The sequence below is a fragment of the Brassica rapa genome, chromosome A01, assembly GCF_000309985.2.
Source record: "Brassica rapa cultivar Chiifu-401-42 chromosome A01, CAAS_Brap_v3.01, whole genome shotgun sequence".
Taxonomy (NCBI): domain Eukaryota; kingdom Viridiplantae; phylum Streptophyta; class Magnoliopsida; order Brassicales; family Brassicaceae; genus Brassica; species Brassica rapa.
The window spans coordinates 21,775,321-21,796,575 of NC_024795.2; the positions used below are offsets into that span (position 1 = coordinate 21,775,321).

Here is a 21,255-nt window from a genome sequence, read left to right on the forward strand (position 1 = left end):
TAATAGTAAGGAATGAGATTTGAACAATTGAAAAGCATGAAAAGCATATATATATAATTATGAGAAAAAACTTTGTTCATTCATTTGATAACTTCCCAAAATGCTTTCAGAGAAAAAAACTTCCCATCGATAATAATAATAATAATTATTATAATAATAATAATAATAATAATAATAATAATAATAATAAATAAGTATAGTGCTTAATATTTTAGATAACTAGATCAATAATTCCAATTACTTCTTCCCTGAGCAAAATTATGTTTTCAAATGACATAATATATTTCAGTTAAATTTTTAGTTTAAATTACTTATTATTAATCCACAATCCTAAAGTTGGGTCTGCTAAAATATTTAACTAAACAGTAACAAATGAAATAAACAAAATGTAAACCAAAATATATAACCAATTAAAATTTGATTTCATAAATATAGTAAATTTGATTTCATAAAATCGTTAGGTGATAACTAGCCAATTTGTAGATGATTGACGCCTAATCAGATTATTCGGAGTCTAAGTAGATTTAGGCATTAGAAAATTATCTCTTATTTTTCATATATTTTTATTTATCAAATATTTTTAAGTTTTGCATATGATAATAAAATGACTTTGATAATATTTAAAATACATATACAAAAATAAAAATATGGCAAACTGCACTAAGAAATAAATCAGAGAAAAATGACCATTTGATTATAGTTAAATTTATAACGAAGATGATATAATGAAATGAATCATAAGACACTTTGATGTTATTTAATTGGCCAATTTAAATCATTTTAGATTGAATTAAATCAATTTAAACTGGTTTAAACTATTTTAAATAAAGGATTTAAAAACAATTATTTGACTATGACCGATTTGCTGCCTAAGCACGGTCTCTACCAATATAAAAACATAGAAAAATATACTTAAATCATCCTGATTGAAAATATCTCAACAAGTTTTCACCATTTAAAATAACAATTATAAAAATGAAGGAGAGAAAAATGCGGAATTTCGCAAATGAGACATTTTTTATTATAATATTTGGACGTTGATTTGATGTGTTAGTTATTATATTTTCTTCCTTTTGCACGGAAAACTTCAATATTTGAAACTTTTTGTTATAGTTTTTCGGTAAACATCGATTTGATGCATTTGGTTTTGATATTTTCTTCAATGCATCCTCAAGTAAGGGTCTTTCTTTTCAGTATGTCAAACTTCCACCAAAATAATATGAATATCTTTCTTTTTTGTACGTTAAATGTTAGGAAAGACTAGACATACTACTTAAATGCAATGGAGGCTTCACGGAGCCTTGTTGTTAGCCCTTATGCGTTGTACTGTGTTTTATATATCTCTCTATATTTCCTTAGAAGTAGGTGGCATCAAAAGAATTTTTTGCTGAATTGGGATCTAGCATTGCTTAGGTGATGGACCCCGAATAACCTGAAGGTTGTTTTTTCTCTTATTGTTCTTTCTTATTTGTCTTTTATAACTGATTTTATGGTTTTAATTATTTCATGCTTCTCTTTGTTTAAATTAAAAAGTATCTTAGTCATTATAAGAAGTTTTTACACAGTAGGACTCAAAAGTTTCCTCTTGATATATCTCAAATCTTCTTGTGTTATTTTTCTAATTCAGTTTTGTAATATTTGAACACATAGGAGGAGGCCTTGGCAATCAAAGTAACAGAGATCATGATCTTCGGTGTTAAAAGGCCATGTGCTAGCCAATAAAAATTGCATTCTTGTAATAGGTTGGAAAGATTTTTTTTTTCTTCTTGCTAGATTATCTACTAATAATAGCAATCCCAATTAATTTCAAAGATCGTAAATTTCAATTAAATTGAAAGGTTGTGTCTTCATTTTTAAAGTTGTCAATTTATATGCGTGTTTTCAACATGCAACTCTAGAAAGTATCAACTTTAAGAGTTGTGTCTTTTCATCTAAAATGATATATTAAATTTCAAATGTTAAAATATCCCAAATAGTGTCTTTGTACAATTATTTGCTTCAAAAGTTGCATATTAGTTAGTGTAAAGAGTCATTTTAACAGATCCCAAACAGTGTCTTTATACAATTATTTGTTTCAAGAGTTGCATATTAGTTAGTGTTCATTTTCACCCAAAAAAAGAGTCATTTTAAAAATATCTTAAAAGCTAATGCAATGTTTAAAATAAAAAAAAACATATATTTTCCCATGTTATATGTTTAAACAGACACATCCTTTGAGATTTTTTGAATCTTTTTTTGTATTTTCATTATAATGTCAAAGGTTATGTGTTTTCATTCTTTTATTTTCTAGTTTTAAGAATTGTATTTTTCATACACAATAGATGCAATTTTTCATATCAAATACTAATAAAATGCAATTTTTCATATAAAACTTTAGAGATTTAAATTTTACATATTAATATATTGACTTTTAGATATAACACAATTGTAAATATTTATTTAATGTTTCGATGTTTTGTGTTGATATTGTCGATCTCCTACCAATCTCCAATTCGTGACACTGACACCTCTTGCCTCGGAACGTTCAGTGACCAAGCCCGTGATTCCTTTCCATCTTTCCTTCATGTTCCTTGATTTTTTGCTTACGGTTTAATGCTTCGGTTCGTCTTATGTTACTAAACCACACGTGAGGGTTAAGTAACATAGATAATAAAAGGATGTGGGTGCTTAAGACGAACATTGTCAGTGCTTGTTGGTTTAGTGATCAAGAAGAAATTTAAAAACACGTGACCAATATCTGTGTGTGCATCCAATAAATGTAACATGCATAAGGTAATAGTAAAAAGATTATTAGATTAATTTATAAAAAGGTCATCACTTGAAATAGTCAAAGGTGACAAACAAAAGAATGGTATTAATTTTACTTATATTTTAAAAAGTTGCAATATTGGTACATATTTGCTTATAATTTCTTTTGTTTTTAAAGCTGTGTTTTTCATATAAATAATGTTATGTTGGAGAATAAAGTGAACTGTTGCGATCATTTAAATGAAACACTTCGATTATTTGGATGAACATTTGCAACTGTTTTATGTATCATTGTAACTTTTTTATGGTTAACCGTTGTAAGTTTAGTGTCCAACATCACAACATTTGGTGATCAACTATTGCAACTCTATTTACCACTGCAATTTTTGGTGGTTAACCATTGCAATCTTTAGCTACTATATATATAGTAGTTGTGAGCAATGAAAAAATGCAACAACAAAAATCATCGAAACAAAGAAAAAAATAGATAAAAGGAGAGAGAGATTCAATAGTCCAAAGGATCATAAAAAGATTTTGAAGAAACACATATAAACTTTTTTAAAAATTGTTTGTATCTCTTGTATATTAGTCTAAAAGATAACAAAATTTAGTTGTTTTATCCTACAAAAATATTTTGTGTAACCCAAAGATTTACAAAGGTCAAAATACTTTTGAAGGAAAGTTCTTTAATCTTCAAACTAGATCTTGATATGCGCCCCCGCGCGGATGTTAGATTTAACTTGCGTTCAATGTAAATTTATAAATCATTGATTTTATAATATGTCCATTTATATTTTTATGTTTTGTAATATATATTTAGAGTAGAATATATTATATTATAATATAGATGTTTGATAATAATTTTTATCTGTACGTAATATTATATTTATACTTTTATAACTTGATGCAATTTGATGTAATTGTAATATTCATATATTAACCTACTGATTTTTTTGTTTGTTTATTTAAAAATGATTTATTTTTTTACAGTAGGTTTTTATGAATTATTATTAATTTTATGATATTTGGTTTTCTTGAAAATTGTATTGTAGCAGATTAATATATACTATATATTATAGTTTGTGTTTTTATTTTCAGCAAAAAGAAATAAAAATTTATTGTAATTAATTTAATTTTTTGATTTTAAGTGAAGTGGCAGATTTGTAAATAAGAAAGAAATGCAATGGCTAAATGTATAAATAAAAAAAATATTTAATATGTTGTGTTTCCAAACAATTCTCATTTAATATGCTATCCAAGTTTCCAAACGACAGAATCTGTAAATGAGAAAGAAATACAATGATTAAATATGTAAATAAAAAAATATTTAATCTGATATCCGTGTTTCCAAATGACTTTCATTTAATCTACTATCTAAGTTTACAAACAGTACCAAAAGGTATTTCAGTTTTAATAATATAGATGATAATCAATTACGTAAGACTCATAAAATTGTGAGAATGTTTTGATGGTAAAATGGTTCTTTTAAAAATGCATGTGTTGGAGAGGATTTCTTAGAAGATGTTGGCAAAAAAAGCAGCATTTTGGATACACCATATCAATTGGTAATTTATCAATCATATTATTAGTTCACGGCAAAGTTACAAACCCATTAAAATTATGAATTTCATATTGAAAAGAGCTTACTAAACACATGGAGTTTCAGCAAAATAAATCTTTTTTTTCCAATTGCTGTGAGCAAATTTATTTAAAAATCATGGTTCATTTTCAAACATCCTATCAAATAACCTATTTTGTCTCACTTAATGATTAGATAATTCATCAATTTTCTTTAATTTACTTGGTTCAGCTAGATTTTTTTTTTCTTAAAATTATTTCATTTACTAGTTTAATTTCAAACACCGACAATGTCAATGTTCAGAAATCAAACATTAGCAACTGCTTGTGTATTTATTTGGTGTTTACGTATCTTGCAGACATAATTAGAAAATAAATTTAATAATCTTAAAATATATATTTTAGAATTTCTTATTTTAAATATTTTTTTAATTATACTGTTTTCAACAATTCCACATTACAAGAAAATGTTTTGAAAAGTTATATCACTTTCTCTAAAACGTTTTGTTTTCTATATATATGCATATTCTATTGACAATATTTAAAATATTGCATCATTTATAATAATTTTTTTATATTTTATTTATAATTAAATTTTAATAATTTAAAACTATTTAAAATAGTATTTCATTTAACTATATTAAGATATTTTTAAATGTTAAGTTCTACATAATATTTTTATATATAATTGTTAATATAAATTTACCCCGCTCCTAGTTAAGGTAAGTGTAACCATATCAATAAGAAACTTTATAAAATTCTTAATCAAACAAAATATTAGTATTTAAATACAATTTAGATATGTGATTAAAATTAATTTTGAAATGAGATATAAACTAATAAAAGAGTGACAAGTGTGAGATGGACTTCTATGAGACTCTTAAAGCTTCTCTTTTGAGAAACCTCTTGACTCTCTCTGTTCTTTTTCTAAATTATTTTGCTTTTGTAATCATGAGTTGCTCTAAGCTAACAAGTTTCATTTTTCTCTTTCTTCTTTTGTTATCTTGTTTAATCCATAAGAGAGAGTTGAATATGACATGAGGCTGAAATTTAGAGGAATTTGACCTAAGAACCCGTAAGTAGAAGCTTCTGTATCAAGAAGCATGTCACTGAGGGGTTGGTGGTTGGACACGCTACTAAAAGATGGAATCCAGGATCAAGGGGGTTCTGTTCCCCACATCAAACATGAATGAAACAGGCTTTGTAAAGTCAGTCTCAGACTTGTTCATTCCTTCATTCATTCCTTGCCCAAAGGCATGTTTGTGACTGTGACTAATCCAGATTCATATAAGGAAAGTGTGAGTGCATCATAATTGAGAAAATTCCTAAAGTCGTTCAAAAGAAAAAAAAGAAGTTCTTAAAATGACTGGCTGTGACTAAAACAGGTTCATATAAGGAGAGTGTGATTGCTCATAATTGAGAAATTCTTAAAACGACTGAAATTGTAACAGTTTACATATTTTATAATTGGAACTTAGATCACATAAACTATATTATATTAATTGTTTAAAAGTTGTATTGAGCATTACATCGTTATTAGATGCAAATTTCCTCGGCTTCTCATAATTTCTTTCATCACGGCTCCTTTCAACGATATCAACTCAGCAAGTAGACACAGCATATGTATATATTTATTGCATATCAAATTTCAAATATAAAGTGTTTTACTGACATTCCCATCTCTGAAAAGATGGCTGTGTAGAAAGACAAGTCTGATTTGCGATAGCTGCCTAGTCAAATTTCGTGATGCTAATTAAAGATAACAATACTGAGTATCTAGTTACACTCATATGTTTATTCGTACACAGGTTGAACATTCCTTATACAAGGAATTTAAAAAGCATATGAATCAAATGTACGAGGCATTTCCAGGATCAAATAACATAGAAAAAAAGTAAGATGATCAGGATATACCACAACTTAATCAATCTTGCGTCAATGCCATTATACCTAAAGGAACAGAATTTATCCCTCAGAATTGGTAAAAGACGCCTGAACTAATCATATAATATTAAAAACTAATAATGCTCAGTGGAAGGAGAAGTCGTTTAATTAAGAGAGCTCACGGCAAAACATATTCTGTTTTGTCCACTGCCCTTCATGCACCTCCGTGCTGTTTTATCATCATCGCATCAAAACAATTAAACACAAAACAAACAACTAAAGTTCTATCTTTCAAATTAGTTATAGAAAAAAATAGCCTCAGTGTGTGTAACAATTCAGATCATTGATTTTAAAACCTCACTGAAATCCGCTAAGATAATTGTTCTATCCTCATCGGCTAAATATAAATAAAGAAGAAGAAAAAATAACGTGGTGAGCGTAAAGAGAGATACTCAGACAGCCAAGGGTTGTATCTTCAACTTCTGGGTGAAGAGCCCAGATCTGAAACTCTAGTCCACGAAATTATTCGTTTCATCACCATATCCTCTTTTACGCCCTAGACGAAAACGAATCAATAACATAAAGACCATAGTGAACATTGTGAAACCAGGCATTAAAGAGAAAGATAGAGAGAAGCAGCTCTTGTGTTTTGAATTATTAGAAGAATGACAAACTCTATTTATACGGACTGAGATGGATTTGACATTCTGATATTAGGGTTTTCTTTACTGCCTTGCGGCTACTACATTCTCCTTGTTTTTTACTTAGGGTTTTGTTGTTGAAGATAGCCCAATAACTGAAATCTAGCCTTTTCTTTTTAAGCCCAATAACAGCCCATACAGTTACACAAGAAAAAAATATGTATTTGGAGGGATCTTTAAACCGATTTCACCACGACCAACATTTAAGAATGTAGTCTACAAGAAAAAAAGCTCAGTGACCTTATATCAAAATTGATCATAGGAACATTGCATAAGAAATGAAAAAAATATTTTAGACTAAAAAGGAAAGGAGGAAACATTATGGACTTTTCAATGTTCAAGAAACCGGCGGGCAATGACCTAACGGCTAGCGGCTAAAACGATTAAGCAGACACCTAGATTATTAGTTACACGGTTTAGACGTTTATAAATTATAAGAATATATTAAATATGTATAATGTTTTATATTAAATAACATTATTTTTCAAAGATAAAATGTATATTACTTTATTTCTATAAGATCTATGTTATAATATATTAATTATTTTAATTTATGAATACTAAATTATATTTTATATATTATTACAATATTGTAATTTTCTAGTTGGTTTAGAAAGTAATCGGCACAGTCTGTTTTTTGTTCGACTAAAATTCATTTAATAAACCAAGATTACAAAATGTTAAACAGGTGTAGAAATATATTTTTACTTAAGCTGATACTCTTCCCCTACTAATTGAGAATGATACAATCACATTTTCTTCTACAGCTATACTTCGCTGTATGGCTTGCCAGGCTTCAGTGTACCATCTTTGGAAACAAAGGAATAATTTGATTCACAACTAAACATCTTTTCCTGCTTCTACAATATTTTAGGGGATTGACAGGGAGATTACAAACGGGATAACAGCGAGGAGACACAGAAAGAATTTCTCCTCCGTAATGTCTAGTTGGTTGAGATGAGCTCATTGTTGTTTACTTCAGCCATCAAATTTGTTTTCACCATGTTTTTATCAGAAGAATATTATCAAGTTAGTTATATGATTGTTACGTAACTAATGGGAAGATCCCTAACTTGTAGCTATCCCTTTATAATAAAAGAGACCTCACAAATCTCTGCAACTCTTGTCAGCTTGGAAAGCAAATAAAACTTCCCTTTTCAACTTCTATTTCTACTGTCACTGCACCTTTTGATGTTATTCATTCAGATTTATGGACATCACATGTCCAAAGCTTAAGCAGAATTAACTATTACATTCTGTTTTTGGATGAATTCTCACATTTCTTATGGGTTTATCCTCTCAGATCAAAGTCGGAAGTCTTCTCTAAGTTCCTGCACTTTGTCGCATATGTTCAAACTCAATTCAAAAGAGGAATCAAATCCTTCCAATGTGATAATGGCAAAGAATATGACAATGCCAAGTTACATGATTACTTTGCCGCTCATGGCATTCAATTTCGCTTCTCTTGTCCCTATACATCCCAACAAAACGACCGATCTGAGAGGATGATCCGAACTGTTAACAACGGTATCCGAAGCCTCCTGTTCCAAGCTCAACTACCACCTACTTTCTGGGTTGAAGCTATGCATACCGTTGTTCATATCTTAAATATCCTTCCCTCAAAAACTATCAAAAACAAAACACCCTATACCAAAATTTTCTCCAAAACTCCCTCCTACACTCACCTTCACACGTTTGGGTGTCTTTGCTACCCTAACATAAACCATTCCCATACACCAAAATTATCACCTCGATCCTCTGCTTGTATCTTCCTCGGTTACCCCCTTAACCACAAAGGGTACTGTTGCTTCGATCTTACTACCAAAAAGATCATCATCTCCAGACACGTTAACTTTGATGAAACGTGCTTCCCTTATCCTTCTTCAAAAACCGTGAAGTCACCAACTTATGACTTCCTCGACAAAGACACGGGACCCTCTCCTCTGTTTCGTGCAATTCTTCAAAATCAGTCCTCCACTACCACTCCTACTCTAGCTGTGATACCCACTGTATCACCGCAGCCAACTCAAGTTGTACCACCAACTAATGAGGCTCCAAGGCACACCATGACAACAAGATCAAAACATGGTATTAAAAAGCCTAAACAGATTGTCTCTCTCTTATCAGAAACCAAATCACCTCTACCAAAAAGCTATCTTGATGCTCTCAAAGATCCAAATTGGAACCCGTCTATGAACGACGAGTACGATGCTATTATTAAAAGTGATACTTTTGATCTTGTTCCGAGACCACCTAACACTAACATCGTGCGTTCAATGTGGCTACATAAGCATAAATACAATGCAGATGGCACATTCAAGAAACACAAATCGAGGCTGGTTGCAAATGGGAAATCACAGAAAGAGGGCATAGATTTCACTGAGACTTACAGCCCCATCGTCAAGCCTGCCACGATCCGTCTGGTGCTACATCTCGCACTAGCAAACTCTTGGCCAATCAACCAACTTGATGTCCAGAATGCTTTCCTTCACGGCAACCTTGACGAGACCGTCTACATGTTTCAACCCCCCCCCCCGGTTTTGTTGATGAAACAAAGCCGAAACATGTCTGCAGGCTTAAGCGGTCCATATATGGTCTGAAACAAGCGCCAAGAGCTTGGAATGCTCAGTTTGTTACTTTTATAACTCAACAGGGCTTTAACCAATATAAAAGCGATACAAGCTTGTTCATCTACAGGAAAGGAGCAGATCACACATATCTCTTGATGTATGTCGACGACATCATCGTGACAGCATCCTCACCAACACTTCGAGACAGAATCATAGATGCGCTTAAAGATGAGTTCCCGATGACAGACTTGGGACAAATCAGCTCCTTCCTCGGCATCTCAGCAATCTTCAACGACAAAGGTCTATTTCTGAATCAAACCAGATATGCTGAAGAAATCATAGAACGAGCAGGTATGAAGGACTGCAAGCCCTGCACCACACCAGTAGATGTGCAATCAAAACTATCGGATAAAGAAGGCACACTGCTGTCTGTTTAGTATAGAAGCTTGGCTGGATCTCTCCAATACCTCACTTTCACCAGGCCTGATATATCTTACACGGTACAGCAGATTTGCCTCTTTATGCATGACCCTCGCGAGCCTCATATGAAAGCACTCCGGCGAATTCTTCGGTACATACAAGGCACATCCCACCACGGTCTCCAACTACTCAAGCATCAAGGGCTGTCTTTGGTAGCGTACACTGATGTCGACTGGGCAGGCTGTCCAACCACCAGGCGCTCAACGTCAGGCTTCTGCGTCTTCTTAGGAGACAATCTAATCTCCTGGTCGGCCAAACGACAACCAACAGTTTCTCGGTCAAGCGCAGAAGCAGAGTATAAAGGAGTTGCAAATGCAGTTGCAGAGACTTGCGGCATACGAAACCTACTCTTGGAAATGGACTTCCAGCTCAAACAAGCTTCGATCATCTATTGTGACAACATTAGTGCCGTCTACTTGTCATCAAATCCAGTACAGCATCAACGGACCAAACACATAGAGATCGACATCCATTTCGTACGAGAAAAAGTACAAATAGGGCAAGTTCGTGTCATTCATGTGCCTTCGTCATTACAGTATGCGGATATATTTACAAAGAGACTTCCTTCATCAATCTTCACCAACTTCAGGTCCAGTTTAGGCGTCTCAGAACCCGACGCTGCAACTGCGGAAAGGTGAAAGATACTTGATAATATTCTTCTGAATATTCTCTAGTTAGTTATACGATTGTTAGGTAACTAATGGGAAGATCCCTAACTTGTAGCTATCCCTTTGTACTTTAAATATTGACGTGAATACAACTCAAACATTCAAGGGAAACTCATACTCTTTCATTTTTTGCGGGGTGAAGCAACCTTAAGGTCATGCGTTTGTAAAACATCTAATCATCTAATGATATTTACAATTTAGCTGAAATAATTGGTATACTTTCTTCGCATATGTTCTAAAAATCTTTAAAATGTATAGCTGAGATCATTGTCTTTTGATAAGGCTGGTCTAATAATATGTTGAGGGATGTGAGAAACTTGTGACCACATGTTTATACGTTGCCCATGCTCATACAAAAAGTCTTCACCTAGATAACATGTCAGGATATTTAGTTTGTTTTTATTATTGAGAATAATAAAAAACACAGGCTAGAAAACGGACACATCGGTTAACCAGAACCTGTTAATAATTCACAAAGAACTAAAAACTCGATGCGATTGGTAAAGCTTACTATTAATCAAATCTCGTAAATCTATAGAACATAACACACAGACAAAAAGAAACACAAACAGAGAAACGCAAAAGAAGAAGGAAAAAAATGAACTTCGAGCTTGTCTTCATACCGTATCCTGGCATTAGCCACCTCAGATCAACAGTGGAGATGGCGAAGCTACTAGTAGACCAAGAAAACCGCCTCACTGTCTCCGTTCTCATCCTTCCTTTCCTCTCCGGAAGCGCAGCCGCTGCTTCCCCCTACGTGGAAGCTCTCTCCGCCGCATCTAGCGACCGCCTCCACTACGAAGTTATCTCCACCAGCGGAGACCAAACAACCTCTGAGCCTGAGGCTACGACGCTTGACATGCATATCGAGAACCACATCCCAAACGTGAGGCGCGCCGTTGCGAAGCTTTTCGACCACTACTCCACACTACCAAACTCACTAAAGATCGCTGGCTTCGTCCTCGACATGTTCTGTACTTCGTTGATAGACGTGGCGAACGAGTTTCACGTCCCGAGTTATCTTTTCTACACGTCAAACGCCGGGGTACTCGCACTAGGGTTTCACGTTCAGCACCTATACGATAATAATAACTACCATGTTAGAGAAAGTGATTTCGAAGACTAGGAAGCCGAGTTAGTCATCCCCGGTTTCACTCGTCCTTATCCGGTGAAATGTCTTCCACACGGCCTTGCATCGGAACTGTGGCTCCCCATCTATGTGAACCACTCAAGAAGATTCAAAGAGATGAAGGGTATTCTCGTAAATACTGTTGCTGAGCTGGAACCTTACGTGTTGGAATATCTCTGGAGCGGTGGTGATACTAATATTATCATTCCTCAAGCTTACTCGGTTGGACCACTTTTGCATCTTGAGCACCAAGTGGACGAGACACAAGTGGAGATTTTACAGTGGCTGGACGAGCAACCGGCTAGATCAGTAGTATTTCTATGTTTTGGGAGCATGGGAGGCTTCAGTGAGGACCAAGTACAAGAACTCGCAGTCGCACTTGAACGAAGTGGCCACACTTTCTTATGGTCTCTCCGTCGCTCTTCACCAAATATACTAAACAAACATCCTGAAGAGTTTAAGAATCTTGAGAAAGTTCTCCCGAAAGGGTTCTTGGAACGGACGCAAGAGAGAGGGAAGGTGGTCGGATGGTCCCCGCAGGTGGCTATTCTCGCGAATCAAGCGATAGGAGGTTTTGTCACTCACTGTGGGTGGAACTCTTTGCTCGAGAGTCTTTGGTTCGGTGTTCCGACAGCTGCGTGGCCGTTATACGCAGAGCAGAAGTTCAACGCGTTTGAGATGGTGGAGGAGCTTGGACTGGCCGTGCAGATTAAAAGGTACTGGAGAGGCGATCATTTGGGTGGAGTGGCGGCGGTGGACATGGTGAAGGCGGAGGAGATTGAGAGAGCAGTGAGGTGTCTGATGGAGCAGGATAGTGAGGTGAGGAAGAGAGTGAAGGAGATGAGCAAGAAATGTCATGCAGCTTTAATGGATGGTGGATCGTCGCGTATTGCTATGCAAAAATTCATCCAAGACGTTGTGAAGAATATCGCACTACCATGCTCTCAAATTATATAGGCCCAAAAGAGTTAATAAAGTTTAGTAACCATATTCCTCAATAGTAGTACGTACTACTTTGAAGTAGGGGTGGGCAAAAAATCCGAACCGAACCAATCGAACCGAACCGACTGAACCGAAACCGATTTGAACCAAACCAAAGTCCATTTCAAATCATTCGGTTGAAGATTTTCCCAACCCGAATGGTTCAGTTCAGTTTGGTTTAAACCGAACCGAACCGATAAACCGAAGTGTTTTTATAGTTATTTAAATTAAAAATGTTAGTGATATCAAGATATTAAAATCCTAAGACTTAGCCCAAGTAATTTTCTTTTGCATGAAGGAAATCCTAATATAATTTGATTTCCATGACACTTCGTCTAACTTTTGTAATATAAGTCATTAAGCCCACATAATTTCCATGTTAATTGTTATAAAGTTATAAACTATATTTGTAACTTTTAAAAAGATTTTTATTTGGTTTTATATTGAATTTAATTTACATACTTAATTTTTTATTATGACCAACGCGATTATTTCATGACAACCATACATTTATGTATTAAAACATGATTTCTTGTACAATAAATAAACTAAGAGAAATTCTATTAAACCGAATCGAACCGAAATACAAACTGAATCGAATACAAACCGAACCGAATATAAACCGAACCAAACATAACTGAACCGAAATCGATCCAAACCAAACTAACTAAGGTTTATTTCAGCTGGAAAAATTCTAGAACCGAACTAACCAAACCGAACCGAACTCGAACCGAACCGATAAAATAACCGAAGTGCCCACCCCTACTTTGAAGTATACATCGATTCTCAGAGATTAGGGTAATGACTCATCTTCGCACTAACTGAAGAGAGTATTTGATTAAGGAAGAATTAAGCTACTCATTGGCCAATAGTTTTGAATTTAAAACCCATAATAATTTCAAATTTAACATGGTATAAAAACCGGCTGATGTTTAGTTACTTTGTGGATATTATTCACATAGGGGGCGACTGGTTTTCCCGCTACCACCCGCAAACGCAACTTTTGCGGTTGGTAGCGGTTGTCGGTGGTTTGCAACAAGCATTCAAATCGCTCTAAACCGCTTCAAACCGTTCCGAATCTCATAAATTCAAAAGCTGGCTCCAGCTAGCGTTTGCGATTGCGGGCGGTTGCGGAAGGGTAAAATTTTTTTATTTTTTTTAAAACAATATATATACAAAAGTAAAAATATTTAATAAAAAATTTAAAATTGAAATTATGAAAATATTAGATATATTTTTAATTAATATTATAAAATTTTATAATAAAAACAATTTCAATAAATTTTCAAAAATTAAAATTATAAATTTCTAAATATAAATTTTATATTTATTATAATTTTATGATTTTTGATATTTTTATAATTATATTAAATGTAAATATTGTTAATATATTATTTGACTGTTACCGCATTTGGTAGTTAACCAGTCATAAGTCACCCGCAAACGCAATTTTTAACCGCAGTACCAGTCGTACAAATCTCTTAAAACCGCTAGAAACCGCAACCACCCGCATCCACAAACTCCCGCAACCGCAACCGCAACCGCTGCGTTTGAACCAGTCAGGCCCATAGTTGCCCACGTTTCAGATGTTCATGCGTGAATGTAAGAACAATCTTTTGTACACCCATGTATTGTAAGAAGATTGTACTCAAAACTGGTTTCCAACAAATTCGTTGGTGAACAATCTTCTCACGCAATACGAACTATCTTCCTTGTGATGTATGATATAATATATGAAGGGAAAGAAATGAAAGAAGACATGGAGTTTCACCAACTATATCTCTATCCATTGCAAAGATGATAGACAAACATGTTCGCAGTGTACAAGTGTCCGTTCGAGCGGATGAGAGATCATAAATCCGATGCAAATTTATAATTGTAGTTCGCCATCTGGTAATAAGCTCTGTTTCTTTCAAGATGCAAACAGTGAACCTACTATGTTTCTAAAATTCTAGAACTCTAAAACACTCCCACTTATCGTAAAAGGGGTATTTTTAGGTTTGAATAAATTTTACATTAAATTGAAGAAACAATGCAAAGTTTAATGGCAGATTATAACGTTGTGTTTAATTTTTAAGTTGTAAGGAAACACCAAAGTAATTTCTAACTCATATATAAGAGTTATACCAATACCTTCCATTGCAATTATTGTATAACTAGGTGTTTTGCCCGGACATGCGGGCGTGAACATTTATTAGTTTATATTTTATTAAACATCAAACATAGAAATCAAATATCAACTTATTTATATTTGATGAATTTTTTTATTTATACAAATGTTTTTTGATTAATATTTAATTATAAATAATTTCATATCTTAAGTTTCAATTTTTATAGTAAAAAATATTATTTCAAGATAACAGTACAATATATAAGATAATAACACAATATAATAAGAATTATATAATAAGAATTATCTTGTTATAATAAATATAGGAATTATATTTTTATAATAAAATATATTTTTAGATTTTGGATAATTCTTATTATTATTAGTTTTAATCACTTATATTATTAAAAAAAGAAAATTCGTTTTTATTTTTTTTTATTAATTTATATATTTGATTTATTAAGGGTATAGTAGATATTAAGGGTATAAATGTTTTTTGATTAATATTTAATTATAAATTATTTCATATCTTAAGTTTCAATTTTTATAGTAAAAAAATATTATTTCAAGATAACAATACAATATATAAGATAATAACACAATATAATAAGAATTATATAATAAGAATTATCTTGTTATAATATATATAGGAATTATCTTTTTATAATAAAATATATTTTTAGATTTTGGATAATTCTTATTATTAGTTTTAATCACTTACTAGATTTTGACCCGCGCTTTGAAAGCGCGGGATTTTTCTTTTCGGTTCTACTTCGATTGTTGTTTTAAGTTTTTAGGTTAAAGAGATAAAACTGTTTGATTATGTATAGATTTGGCTCAAATTATTTGACCTGATTAGTTTTTGATATTTGGTACATTGATTCCGTTCTTGGTTTAGTTCTAATTTAGTTTAATTTTTCATGTTCTACAAATATATAAATCAAAGCGCAGGATTTTTTTTGTCATAATTTTTTTTTAGATTAAAAAGATATAAAAACCATTCGATTATATATAGATTTGGCTCAAATTATTTGACGTGATTAGTTTTTGATATTTGGTACATTGATTCGGTTTTGGTTTAGTTATAATTTAGTTCAATTTTTCATGTTCTATAAATATATAATTCATTCTGATTTATATGAACATTTTTTCTTCTTTACTTTTGTATTTTGAGTTTGGTATGTTTTAGTTTGGTTCGATTTATATGTGGAGGTGTAAATTTATTTAAAAAAACTTGTCTTGCATTTGACTCATAACCAGTGTTTTTGAAACCCGACCCGGATCTGCCGCGATTGAACCGGTAAACCCGGTGACCCAGAAAAAGTCTGGTTTGGGTTTTGTGAAAAATTAATATTTAGAAACCCGCAAAAATCCAGTAAAACCTAGAACTCGATACCGGTTGAACCACCAGGTGAACCAATAAATAACTTTTTTTTTCTTTTTTTTTTAGTTTTAAATTATGTTTTTAGATTATGTTTTATATTTTCAGTTTCTAATTAAGAAGTTAGGTGCTGACAAAAAAAAAGTTAGGTTTTCCCTTTTCAGTTTTATATTTGTGATTTTTAGATTTTGATGAAGATTTCACTATACTTACCACCACCTGAAGAAAATGAAATGAAAGATGGTAGAAAGAACCAAAATTAGTTGATGTGATTTGGTGTTAGTTTATTTCCGTTATTGACAATTATTACAATGATTTTTTACTTTTGGTTTATTTTGTATTTGAAGTTTAATTTATTATTTACATTAGACATTTAAATATTTATAAATTTTATGTCTTGATATTTTAAAGATATCATAACTCTTACCTTGTTAGAGAAAATTTTAAATAGTCTAAACTATTTTTTGATATTTTGTATGTCAATTGAAAATAAAAAAATATAAAAACTAAAGTTAAGTATTTTCTAAATGTTTTTAAACATAAAATATATACATATCCAAACTATTATTTTAAGTTTTCAAAAACATTTAGAAAATATTAAACTTTAGTTTCTATATTTTTTTTTACATAGTTGATATATTATTATATAATAAAATTAATTTATTTATTAACTCACGGTTCACCCGCGGTCGACCCAGTGACCCAGCAATCCGGTAAGTCATCCGGTTCAGTGTCCGGGTTGGGTTTTAAAACATTGCTCATAACTGATTTTAAAATATTTTTAATGATAAATTTTATAACAAATTATAAATTTAATGCTTAAAGTTTAAATATAAGTAAAAATTTTGCTACATGAATGTTTAATTTGGAACAATAAACTAAATGCAAAGTCTTCTACTTTATTACATTTAATTCTGAAAAACGCTGATCATATTTATTTCAAAAACATTCTGCATACATTGGCCAAGGTATTAAAGACTTTAAAAAAATGTTTCAAAAAGAAAAGTGCATCGTTAATACAAAAGTTTTTAATTTTATGTCAAATACTAACCGAATACTTCCGGCAATCAAGTTTATTTGCCAAGTTTTGAGGTTTTGATTTAGTGGATTATATTTTTGGTATTTGAAGTGGGAAAGTTTAGGATTTAAATAATTTGGTCAACTATATTTGAATAATGCAACATATAGGATTTATGGTGCAATCATTTGTAAGCAAAACTTCTGTTTGGAAGTGACGACTGGTAAAAACAATGATATTAACAGATATGTATTGTTTTTATTTTGAAGTTTGCAGAATCTAATAAACGTTCAAGCTTGGTATTGCTGGAACATCATTCTCAATATACAAAGAGATGGTATATCTAATCTATAAAAAAGGAAAATTAGTGTTCATGCAATTGTAGTTTGTTTAAAATGTAGATGTTACTTTGTTATTTAATGATACGTTATGTTTCATTAGGAAGACATTATGTTACTTTTAAAATAAAAGAATTACGTAGCTGTAATGTAGGTGTGTTTCTGTTTAAATAAAAAGAATTTCGAAAATACTGATTTTAATTAAAAGCATATGTTTAAATAAAGTTAGTGGCAGTGTATTGTAAATACTTTAAAACTCTAAGGTGACCTCAAAAAAGGCCCTTCAGTTTTAATAGTATTGATATTATTAAAAAAAGCAAATTCGTTTGTATTTTTTATTAATTTATATATTTAATTTATTAAGGGTATAGTCGATATTAACCACTCTAACTTTTAACGTGGAAGCTCTGTTGCTAAAATTTACTTTCGCAAATAATAGTATAGATTTATTATGATTCATATTTTAACAGAACCACAAACATAGATTTCTGGGTGTATAAACCCAAATGAAACAACGTCAAAATCAAATTAACAACACTTTTACCCCCAAGACTCAAAACGCAACAACAATGCACAATTAAAAAAAAAAACAGAATATAACATAACACCATTTTCCGATCAGGTTAGCTAACTTCGGGCAACAGAACAACGTGTCCTGATCACACCGGCTGAACCCGTCTTCACTTTAACTCTCCCCATCTTTTCCATTGACTTAGCAAAAGCCTTGTAGAACTTCTTTTCAGAACCGTTGACCAAATCGTTGATCATCTTTAACGTGGCTAAGTTCTTTGTCAAAGCAGAATCAGACTGAAAGAGACCTCTCCTTTTCAAGACAAGCCTGTAGTAACTGAGATCGAAGCTTCTACTGCTACCGGGATCCATCTCAAGGATGGTGGTGTTGTCGGTGAGGCTCTTACATTTGTTGGCCTTTATGTTCGCTGCGTACTCGCTGTCCAGAGATGGATCTTGTTTGACTGTCGTCGAGAAGTTGTAGAGACGTTCACTCATGGAAGAACAATGCGAGACGCCGATTGTGTGAGCCCCTGAAATCAAAGACAATAAACAAAAGTTTAAACCAATCTTGCAGTTGAAGATGTTCATTTTGGATGTCGACGATAATAACCAATGTTCAAAAAGTGATAGACACAGACGCTGTTTCAATGCGTAACTCTTAGTACTTTTAATCATAAATCTATATTGTTACTTAAAACGATTAACTAAGTAGCATAAGCATTTATAATTATAAAAAATATATTAAATATATATTAATGTCATAATATTATTAGTTACCGTTATTTATTATTGTACTATCATACTACTATTTTTTTAGGCAATAGCGTTTACGCTAAACAGCCGGTTAGAACATTTTATTTATACACTGATACCGGTAAGTGTCGGGGCTACATAGAATCCAAAAACCAATTTGGTTATCTCCGGTTATTGAAACTTACCGGAGAGTAGAACAAGGTCTTTGAGATTAAGGCCTTGTTTAGCGAAACGTTGTTGTAACGTTGTGAAGTTACTCGTCGGTCCGGGAATATTGTTCGTAGCCTCAGCCAATTTTGAGATCCTACCGTCTCTTCTTCCGGTTGGAACACTCCACCAAGGACCTCCCTGTAGAAATTATTCGAAGTAAAACTTCATTTTTGTTTAGTTTGCAACGTTAGCTGAAACTTTTCAAGTTGTTTACTTACGGTAGCAACAACTGAGTCTCGAGCGGTCAAAGCGATGATATCAGCGCATGAAACAGTCTTTGGACACTCTGCTTCTAGAAGAGTTTTAATCCTCTCTACGAAACCGAATCCTCTGAGTGTTAGATTTGGTGGTGCATCTCTCTCTGCGTTTCCAGATGTTGAATTTATCAACACTGATCCATCGCATCCCTTCACATTTTCAAGGATCAATGTCAGTGTTAATGAAAATTTAATAATCTCAAATTTTCTGCCCTAGCTCAAATTTACTATCAATTAACCATTTTATTTAATATATAATACATCTTCTAGGTTATTTCACCATTATTAGTAAGCTGTTTGAACTAGATGTGTGTGGATATATTAATCTATATGTACATAAAGTACGAACATATCTAAATAAAGACATTAAAAAATACCCTGACGAAGCAATCATGGAAGTGCATTCTGATGAGAGGAGCTGCAAGAGAAGGGCCATTATGGATATGCTTTTGAATATGGTCTGAAATTATTTTCTCAGCGTTTGGACAGCTTTTCGCGTAGAAATTCATTTGAAGCTGAGCATCGGATGATTCAAACATTCCCATAAGTATCGTTGCTGCAACCGCAACAATGACATTGAAGCGATTCGTCGTCTTCATTAGATACTTTCCTCGATCTTGTTTCTCAATATTCTCTTTCGCTTAGACCAAAAAAAAATATTCTCTTTCGCTGAGATATTAGTCTAAAAATGCTTTCTTTGGTTTTGTGTCACTGAAGAGAGACAGGATATAGAGCAACAATGGAGGGGGTCTATTTATAATAGGAGTGATTAATATGGTAAAAGTAAACACATAACTTAAATAAACCGGAACTAACAAAAAAAAACTTGTAAAAAAAACTTAATATGGTCATATTATATTTCCTTGTAGAAATATAAAATATGACGTAAATACACACAAATAAACGAATAGAATATGTTTAAAATTTTATTAATACTAACTATTTATTAAAAAGAAAACAATTAAAACCAAAAACGTATAGTGACACTCGAACAAAACCCCTATTTAGACCAACTAAGTGAAGTAAAGAAACATAGATACGTATTGTATCTTTATATTTGGGAAAAACAAAAGGATAAAATTCGATAGGAGAGATAGAAGAGAGTACATCATGTCAAAGACTAGAAATAGTAGGTCTAAATAATTAATATCACATGTGAATAATGAATTTTTATTTAAAAGAAGGCTATTACATAAAAAAATACTTTTTTTTGAACAAACATAAAAAAATACTTATCAAACTATTTCTTTATAAAAAAGACGCACGCAACAAGGTATCATATAAATTATAGTACATCTCTTTTAATAGAGAAAATTGCTAATTTAGACACTTCCTCTTTAGCACCAAGATTTGCTGGAAATAAAACATAGTGGTTGATAGATCCCAACAGTGGCGAGTGAATTAAGGAAGTAAAGGAATAGCAGCTTCTGCAAGACGACCTTCAATTCAAATAGGTTTTCACAACAAAAAATTATAAGATAACTCAACTAGTTTGAATTAAATTATTAATCCCTACCGGACTGGATAAAACTCTTGTTTAATTAAATTCGGTACAACAATTAAATTATTTTTCTTAATAGTAAGAAGTATTAATGACAAACAAAAATAATATTAAACAGTATTACCGAATAACATCTTTAAGTTATAAATTAATGTAATCATAGAAGTGAAACATATCAAAGCCTAAATTAATTATTTTAATCACATACAGCGTTTTAACGCCTTAAATTGCACAATTTTTAAAATCATATAGATCTTTTTTACACCACTTATTAAACTGACCATAATTACTTAAAAATTGTGTACTCTGACCATAAATTTTAATATTTTACTATATGTACTCTGTTATGTGCATGAAAATAATTATGACCAGTCCTTTTTAATTCCCAAACTTTCCATTTTATATTACAGAAGTGGATATAATTTTCCACGACAT

The 21,255-nt window shown here is 32.0% G+C and overlaps 1 protein-coding gene, 4 non-coding genes and 1 pseudogene across 5 annotated transcripts; 1 reads left to right on the plus strand and 5 right to left on the minus strand.

Annotated features, from left to right (window-relative positions):
* Nucleotides 1-6,177: 6,177 nt before the first annotated feature.
* LOC117129180 lies at nt 6,178-6,309 on the minus strand. Its single transcript, XR_004452798.1, has one exon. It is a non-coding gene; the product is annotated as a small nucleolar RNA snoR80 (small nucleolar RNA).
* A 40-nt stretch (nt 6,310-6,349) lies between these two features.
* LOC117129154 lies at nt 6,350-6,460 on the minus strand. The gene has a single exon (XR_004452777.1). It is a non-coding gene; the product is annotated as a small nucleolar RNA Z152/R70/R12 (small nucleolar RNA).
* Nucleotides 6,461-6,523: 63 nt separating this feature from the next.
* Nucleotides 6,524-6,610, minus strand: LOC117129152. The gene has a single exon (XR_004452774.1). It is a non-coding gene; the product is annotated as a small nucleolar RNA R11/Z151 (small nucleolar RNA).
* Nucleotides 6,611-6,654: 44 nt separating this feature from the next.
* LOC117129148 lies at nt 6,655-6,757 on the minus strand. Its single transcript, XR_004452770.1, has one exon. It is a non-coding gene; the product is annotated as a small nucleolar RNA Z157/R69/R10 (small nucleolar RNA).
* Nucleotides 6,758-10,987: 4,230 nt separating this feature from the next.
* On the plus strand, nt 10,988-13,594 carry LOC103834997 (annotated as a pseudogene).
* A 4,411-nt stretch (nt 13,595-18,005) lies between these two features.
* Nucleotides 18,006-20,057, minus strand: LOC103835007 (peroxidase 30). Its single transcript, XM_009111100.3, has 4 exons — nt 19,697-20,057; nt 19,281-19,469; nt 19,038-19,200; nt 18,006-18,629 (listed from the first exon to the last, which is right to left on the minus strand). The coding sequence occupies exons 1-4, from the start codon at nt 19,916-19,918 to the stop codon at nt 18,214-18,216; spliced, it is 990 nt and encodes a 329-aa protein (XP_009109348.1). The 5' UTR covers nt 19,919-20,057; the 3' UTR covers nt 18,006-18,213.
* Between the last annotated feature and the right edge of the window lie 1,198 nt (nt 20,058-21,255).

Coding starts and splice junctions, on each gene's coding strand:
- LOC103835007 (XM_009111100.3), bottom strand. CDS start 19,918: ATGAAGACGACGAATCGCTTCAATGTCATTGTTGCGGTTGCAGCAACG. Junction 19,201..19,280: donor GAGACTCAGTTGTTGCTACC/GTAAGTAAACAA, acceptor TAATTTCTACAG/GGAGGTCCTTGGTGGAGTGT. Junction 18,630..19,037: donor AGACCTTGTTCTACTCTCCG/GTAAGTTTCAAT, acceptor CTTTGATTTCAG/GGGCTCACACAATCGGCGTC.